The 8,063-nt window shown below is 39.7% G+C and overlaps 1 protein-coding gene across 1 annotated transcript; it reads right to left on the minus strand.

The window, feature by feature from the left end:
• Nucleotides 1–6,124: 6,124 nt before the first annotated feature.
• LOC115286579 (olfactory receptor 51F2-like) lies at nt 6,125–7,054 on the minus strand (the record flags this gene model as incomplete). The annotated part of the gene is made up of 1 exon (XM_029933034.1): nt 6,125–7,054. A coding segment is annotated over exon 1 (930 nt), but the record flags the coding sequence as incomplete, so codon positions are not given.
• Between the last annotated feature and the right edge of the window lie 1,009 nt (nt 7,055–8,063).

Below are 8,063 nucleotides of genomic sequence, written 5' to 3' on the forward strand. Positions count from 1 at the left end.
GATCCATTTATAAATCCAACATTAATTTATTTTCTTTAGGAAGCATTTTATGGCCTCACCTCCTCCATTCCAAGTCACAAGAAATTACTTCTTCCTCTGGAGTCATATTTTTTTTATTTATTCATCTAGGATAGTGTTGATTCTATTGCATGATCATAACTTATTTGAAAATATGCCTCTCCAACTGAAAGTAGCTTTGGGCAGGTAGACCATTGCTTTTATTTATTATATTCCTGGTACCATGCACTGTATTGTGCAGTGTGGGAAGTCAATAGATATTTTTTGAAAAAAATTAAACCCAAGAGTTATATACTGACAAGGGATGCTGGAAACATATCCAGATCTCAACACATTACAGCCTTGTGCATTTAATTCATGTTATTTGCCTTCAAAATACACATGTGACTATTGGAAGAATCTCAGTGAACTCTTTCCTTCCTACACAATGAGCTCTGTGGGGGGGTGGTAGTGTTTTGTTTTGTTTTGTTTTGTTTTTAATGAAAGATTTGTGCTGGTATTTTAGGGTAAACTTTTATGTGCCCCTCCCAGTTTCTTGATAGTAATTCTCTCTTCTATGAAAACAATATTCCAGTCGCATAGTAAGAGCATGCAGCAGGTCCTATACAGGACTACCTTGAGTTAACTCTCTCTTCTGATCACAGATAGTCACTAATATGGGTGTAGGGTCAGGCAAAACTAGTTTCAAATGTTGGCTCTACCACCAACTATCTGAGGTTCTCCAAATAAGCACTACTTCCATAAAATTAAGTTTACCAATAGCATTAATTGTAAGGATCAAATGAGATAGCACTTGTGAAGCATTTAATCGGCTAACTAGTGCTGGAGAAGCATTTAATAATGGCAGATGAGGATGAGGAGGATGCTGGTGCTGGCTGGTGCTGCCCTTAGACAATGACTTTGAAAGGGTGGCTCAACTAACCAAAAATCTCACAATTGCAAGTACATGCTAACAACCTGCTCCAAGCATCAAGACATATGGGTCACAGGTCAGCTGAACCCCATCAGCTAGAACATGATACACAGAACATGAAATACAGATTTGGGGGAAAACCTTTCCCCAGTTTTCCTGAGACACTCATGAGAGCTTCTTCCAGTTAATTCACTCTTCCTCATTCTAAAGGAAACTGGTGGATATGAAGCTTGATGTTTTCCCTAAATGCAGCAGTTTTACTTACAAAGTATGGGGCTGTCTTCCTCCCTGTGCTGTTTGCCAGAAAGGGGCTTGAGGAGCAGTGGAGGTTTTCCCCTCAGGTACAGGTAGCACATATAAGGAGCCATGACTCAGGCTTCATCAAATCTCCTAATCAGAAAACCCCTGGTGGACTTTTTTGTGGCCCCCAGAGTACCAAGTTTCCCAAGGGTTCATTGTACCTCACGACTTCCTTCCCTTTCCATTTCACTACTTTTAGTTTCATCATTTCCATGCAGGGATGTTGTTGAGCAAGAGTGGCTTGACCTTGCTAAATCTGAGTTTGTGAGTAAAAATTCCCTAACAAAACACCTGCCATATATGCACAAGCTCACTCCTGTCTCTGCCTCATCCCCACACACAGCAGAGAAACGTATCTTCCTACAACACCAACTGGGTACAGTTTGTCCATTTTTAAGATGAGTGAAGGGGAGGGTGAGATACAGGACTCCACTTGTGGAATGAGTAAAAGGCACAGGAATGAAAGGCACAGCACAAGCAATACAGTCACGGAGATTGTAACAGCAATGCAACAGGACAAATATGGCTACACTTGTGGTGAACATAGCACGATGTATAAATGTGTCAAATCACTAAGTTGTACATCTGAAACTAGTGTAACACTGTGTGCCAATATACTCAAAGTAAAATTATATATGGTTCTTCACCTTCAAAGTTCTCCATTTTTAAAACCTTTCCTGAGAATCCATGACATCTGAATCTCTTATGTTTATACTTATACCGCTTAGAATTAATTGAATGTGTATTATATCTCCTCTGTGAAACAGTAAATTTCTAGGAGCTATATTTTTCTCTTCAGACTAAGCATTTCCTGAGTTGCTGACGTCCCCTTTAGTTCACGTTCTTCCTGGGAACCAGAGAGATCACCATCAATGATCCGTCTTCCTATCTGCTTCAATGTTTTATCCAGTCTCATTCAAAAGAAACAACTGTTTTAAACATTACTTCAATTTATATGTTTAGTCCGATTGTTACTCCTTAAAAATAGGAATCATATCTTCATTTTCACTCTTTCAAAACCAGTACCTTCCACAGCATTTGCTAAAATGAAAATGCCCAAAATACATAAGAATGTTTGCAAAGTTATGTACAAATTGTTAATTCAATAAGCATGTATTAAATTAGCTATTATTAAAAAATACTATGCTTATATCTGTGCATGGTAGATCAATTTGAAAGTAGAATGTCTGTTTTCAAAGATTTTTAAGTCAGGGAAGATGGCTCTGATCACCTCTAAGACAAAGATTCATTAATGGCACCTAGAAGAAGGAAAAAAGCAACTACTAGGGTGGGGGGTAAGCAGGTGAGTATTTCAGTCATAAAGCACAAAACAATCAAAGACAAACAGCAAGGTATTTACAGTGTTTTGTCAGAAGTGAAAACATCCCAGAAGAGTGTTATCTAACATGCATGATAACCTGTACGTAGCTTGTTAAAATGCTAATTCCCGGCCTCCATCTAAAGAATTTCTGCTTAAGTAGTTCTGGGTTGGGGTTGAGGATATTAAGCTGTCCTGACTCACTGGTCTTGGACCACAGTTAGCACAGTGATGGACAAAAGCAGAAAGTGGATGTCATAAGTCAGTAGCATGAAGACAGATTGTGAAGACATACGGGGCTGCAGTTACAAAGGAAGATGAAGAACAAAAAGTTATTGTTCTCAAGCGGGCATTAAATGGAAATCAATTATTTCATTACCGCAAAAAAGTTGAAACTCATTATTGAGCATCTTTAAACTGCAGAAAAGTACAAAGAAAATATAAACAAGCCAATCTGTACTTATCGAAAGACAAGTACTTTAACATCTGGAATATATCTATCTATACTTCTACAATGTATATGTGTGAGTGGACATGTAAGTGTACATGTGTGTGTGTATTCACATGAAATATATACACAGTGATAAGTACCCTGTAAACTAATCTATCTTTTCTCTCAAGAGTATATCATTTATACCTATATCAGCATTTAGCTTGTTGCATGATAGTTTACATTTTATTTAACCAATACCCTAAAATAATTGTTTAAGCAATTTCCAAATTTGCATCACAATGAATAATGATATTTTGAACATCACAATAGACCTTTGCCCACATTCCCCATTAGACACACATTTGGAAGAATAATTCACTGGATATTATATAGTTAGAATGTTAATACATTTACCAAAGGGACCTGAATCATCCTTTTAAGAATAAGAAAGTGTGATTTTTATTTGACTTCTTGCTTTCTCTGCTTATGCATGTTCTGCAGCTATGAATAGTCTATTTGGGGAAATAATAATCATTACCAAAAAATGGTTAAAATACTGTAACTTAAATTTTTTTATGTTTATTTATTTTTGAGAGAGAGAGACAGACAGACAGACTGCGAGCAGGGGAGAACCAGAGAGAAGGAGACACAGAATCCAAAGCAGGCTCCAGGATGAGCTGTCCAATGCAGGGCTCAAACTCACGGACCCCAAGATCATGACCTGAGCTAAAGTTGGACGCTCAACGGACTGAGCCACCCAGGCACACCTAGAATTACTGTAACTCAGACTTTCCTACTGAGGGAAATTATATCAAACATCCCTTGAATCATGCTACACCTCAGAGGTTTTAAGACTGATTAAACCCCAATTCATTTGTCCACTTTGTAGACATAATTTAACTGTGGTCCTATTCTGTGCCAGCTGAAGCATTTGTGACAAGGCTAAAGGTACACAGACAATGTCCCTATCTGAAAGAATCCACATTCCTGAACTTACTAACTATGAAGTTATTGCACCATCAGAATAGAATGAAAGCCTTTATAAATAGGCTTTTTCAATTCTGCATGGTACCAGTCCTTTAAGACTCTGGATTTTGAATTGAATCCCAGCCCTATGCCAAAGAAAAAATACAGGGGAGTTGTGGTGCAGGACCAGCTGGCAGCCCTCGCTATTCTGTGAGAGCTGCCTGAACAGCGAAGGTTGTGAGATCCCTGGTCTGGAGAAGGAGGTGGGGTGGCACCATTTCCCCCCAGCACCAACAAGGTGGGACTTCAGAGAGAAACACAGCGGCCACCAGTGAGGTGTACCCCTTCCACCAAACCCTGCCCCCATGCCTGGCAGACTACTTAATTACTGGAGCAAGTCTGACTCTGAGCCAAGTCAGCAGGCCTCTCCTCCACTAGCCAGCAACCCTCATGCACCAAGTGCACTGAAGATTGTGCCTCAGAACTACACCAACAGCTCATTTTTCTTTTTGTCTTCCTTCTTCATTTTGACTCTTTCCTTTTTCTTCTTTTTTCTTTTCTTCTTTTTTTTTCTTTCATTTTCATTGGAATCAGCCTCATTGTAGTTTTTTGATTCTCTGTTTGGTTTTTGTTGTTGTTCCCTTTCCTTTTTTCTTTTTATGGGATTCGGCTTTACCCTTTCCTCTTTTCTCCAGAGTTGCTTCAACAAGCACATCAAAGCATGCCTAGTTAAAGGTCTGAACACTCCACCACTGCAAGCAAGGAGGAGCTCTGCAGAGGACAGACCAGTGGGAAAGAGCAGCCAAAATGCAACAGTGAGTGCCCACAGCATACACCAGAGACACTTCCTGAAGTGTCAGGCCCCGGACAGTGTATGACTGCTTTTAAATATAGCAGTACTCTCTGGGACAAAAAACATATCCAGCTTTTAAAACAAATAATCCAGGGGTACCTGGGTGGCTCAGTCAGGTAAGCATCCAACTTCAGCTCCGGTCATGATCTCAAGGTCCATGAGTTAGGGCCCCGTGTTGGGCTCTGTACTAGCAGCTCAGAGCCTGCAGCCTATTTCAGATTCTGTGTCTTCCTCTCTCTCAGCCATTCCCCCACTCACATTCTGTCTCTCAAAAATGAATAAATGTTAAAAAAAAAAAAGTTTAAACAAATAATCCAATGAAGAATGGGCAGAAGACCTAAATAGACACTTTTCCAAAGAAGACACCCAGGTGTCTAACAGACACATGAAAAGATGCTCAACATCACTCATCATCAGAGAAATGCAAATCAAAGTACAATGAGCTATCACCTCACACCAGTCAGAATGGCTAAAATTAACAACTCAGAAACAATAGGTGTTGGTGAGGATGCAGAGAAAGAGGAACCCTTTTGCTCTACTGGTGGGAATTCAAACTGGTGCAGCCACTGTGGAAAACAGTATGGAGGTTCCTCAAAAAAATTAAAAATGGAATTAGCCCACCACCCAGCAATTGCCATACTAGGTATTTATCCAAAGGGTACAAGAATGCTGGTTTGAAGTGGCACATGCACCCCAATGTTTATAGCAGCACTATCAACAATAGCCAAAGTATGGAAAGGGCCCAAATGTCCACTGACTGATGAATGGAAAAGAAGAGATGGTACATGCGCGCGCGCGCACACACACACACACACACACACACACACACACAATGGAGTATTACTCAGCAGTCAAAAAGAATGAAATTTTGCATTACAACACTGTGGACAGAACTGGGGTGTATTATGCTAAGCTAAATAAGTCAGTCGGAGAAAGATAAATGTCATGTGATTTCACTCATATTTAAGAAACAAAATAGATGAACATAGGGGAAGGGAAGGAGAAATAAGAATAAAAGAGAGAAGGAGGCAAACCATAAGAGACTCTTAAATACAAAGAACAAACTGAAGGTTGCTAGAGGGAAGGTGGGTGGGGGGATGAGCTAAATAAGTGATAGGTTTTAGGAGGGCATTTGTTGGGATGAGCACTAGGTGTTATATATAAGTGATAAATCACTGGGTTCCACTCCTAAAATCAATACTATGCTATAGGTTACCTAAGTCTAATTTAAATAAATAAATAATATAATATAATATATTAAACATGAGTTAGAGAGACTATGTAAAGAAAAGATACATTAAAATTTTCCTAAATTAGTTTAGAAAGAAATATTTTGAGAACTGCCTTACGAATTTGCTTGGTCTTCACACTGTAGATTATGGGATTCATCACAGGAGGGATGAGCAGATAAACATTGGCAATAAGAGTGTGCACAAGAGGAGGGGCATGCTTCCCAAATCTATGCACCAGTGACAAGCTGATCATGGGGATGTAGAAGATGGCAACGGCACTTATGTGTGAGACACAGGTACCGAAGACCTTTTTCCGCTCCTCGGGGGAGGCAATGTTGAGCACTGAATGAATGATCAGAACATAGGAAAGAAGGATCAAGATAGAGTCTAGGCCAGCAGTTGATATGACAATGGCCAAACCAAATGCACTGTTGATCTTGGTGTCTGTGCATGACAGCTTCATCACATCAGGGTGGAAACAATATGAATGGTGCAGCACATGGCCACGGCAGAAAGACAGACGCTTTAGGAGCAGGAGTAAAGGCACTAGAGCCAGTGTCCCCCTAATAATAATGGCAAAGCCTGCTTTGATGATCCTTGAATTGGTTAAGATTGTGGCATATCTGAGTGGATTACAGATGGCAATGAAGCGATCAAAGGCCATCACCAGGAGTACTGAGGACTCCATAAATGTGAAACCATGGATAAAGAACATTTGGCCAATGCAGGCATCAAAACTGATTTCTCGAGCATTGAACCAGAAAATACCCAGCATGGTGACCAATGTGGAAAGGCACAGTCCCAGGTCTGTGAAGGATAGCATGGAGAGAAAATAGTACATGGGTTCATGGAGGCTTGACTCAGTGAGGATGACAAATAAGATCATGCCATTCCCAGAGATGGCAATGGCATATAGACAACAAAAAGGGATGGAGAGCCAGGCATGGTAGGTTTCAAACCCGGGGATGCCAGTAAGAAAGAAGACTGTAGGCTGGAAAATGCTCTGATTGAAGGATGGCATGATGAGTGAAGGAAGCAGATTTCCCTGGAGGAAAGGACCATGTAAAGTAGGCAAGGAATATGTTATCACTCTCTTCTACATATCATACAATTTAGGATCACTAGTGAGCCTTTTCTTGTTCTTCAGTGGAAGTGCAAACCCAGTTATCCTTTTCTTTGATTTGGAGTCGATCTTGGGTGAGCTAAGGAAAAAGACAGAACACTAAATCGTATAAGGACACCTGCGTTTTAGCAAGAGTAACATGTTATCTCTAGGCTTCAGTACATTTTCACATACATGGGTAAAAAGGAAGGTTAGAGTAGATAATAATAACATATTTTCCAGTCCTATAATTCCATGTACATGGATAGGATATTTCTGTGCAACTCTGGGACAACACAAAATCCCTTTCATCCTACTTTTCCTCACTTCTTTTTTCCCCTTAAGAGGTCCATTAAGGCTTAAAAGTTCTGAGTCACCTGGTTGGTTCAATAGGTTGAGCTACTGACTTCAACTCATGTCTTGCAGTTTGTGGGTTCGAGTCCCACATTGGGCTCACTGGTGTCAGCACAGAGCCCACTTTGGATACTCTGCCCCCCTTTCTATGCCCCTCCCCCACCTGGGCTCACTCTCTCTCTCTCTCTCTCTTTCTCCCTCCCTCAAAAATAAACATTAAAAAAAGACTTATAAGTCCTTATGCATTCAAATAAAAGAGAATCATAAAGACGATATTAAATATTTTCTAATACCACTGATTAAATAAATGTACAATGACTATTGATAAAAATAAATATTATTAAAGAGCAAATTAAATCTGCCAAATGGACTGCAATGGGTAATACCTGGTAAAATGTTTTTTTACTGTATAGGTAGTAGCCATGAATCTGGTATTGTTTAAGAGAAATTCTCCCTGAAGAAATATGGCCCAAAGTTAACCTTATAAGAACAAAGGAACTAATTTCAAGCTAAGAGATAACAATTGGAGCAAATTACCTGATTATGATTCTTAATATTCCATTATTGTGAAAGG

Source organism: Suricata suricatta, chromosome 3 (assembly GCF_006229205.1).
Source record: "Suricata suricatta isolate VVHF042 chromosome 3, meerkat_22Aug2017_6uvM2_HiC, whole genome shotgun sequence".
NCBI lineage: Eukaryota > Metazoa > Chordata > Mammalia > Carnivora > Herpestidae > Suricata > Suricata suricatta.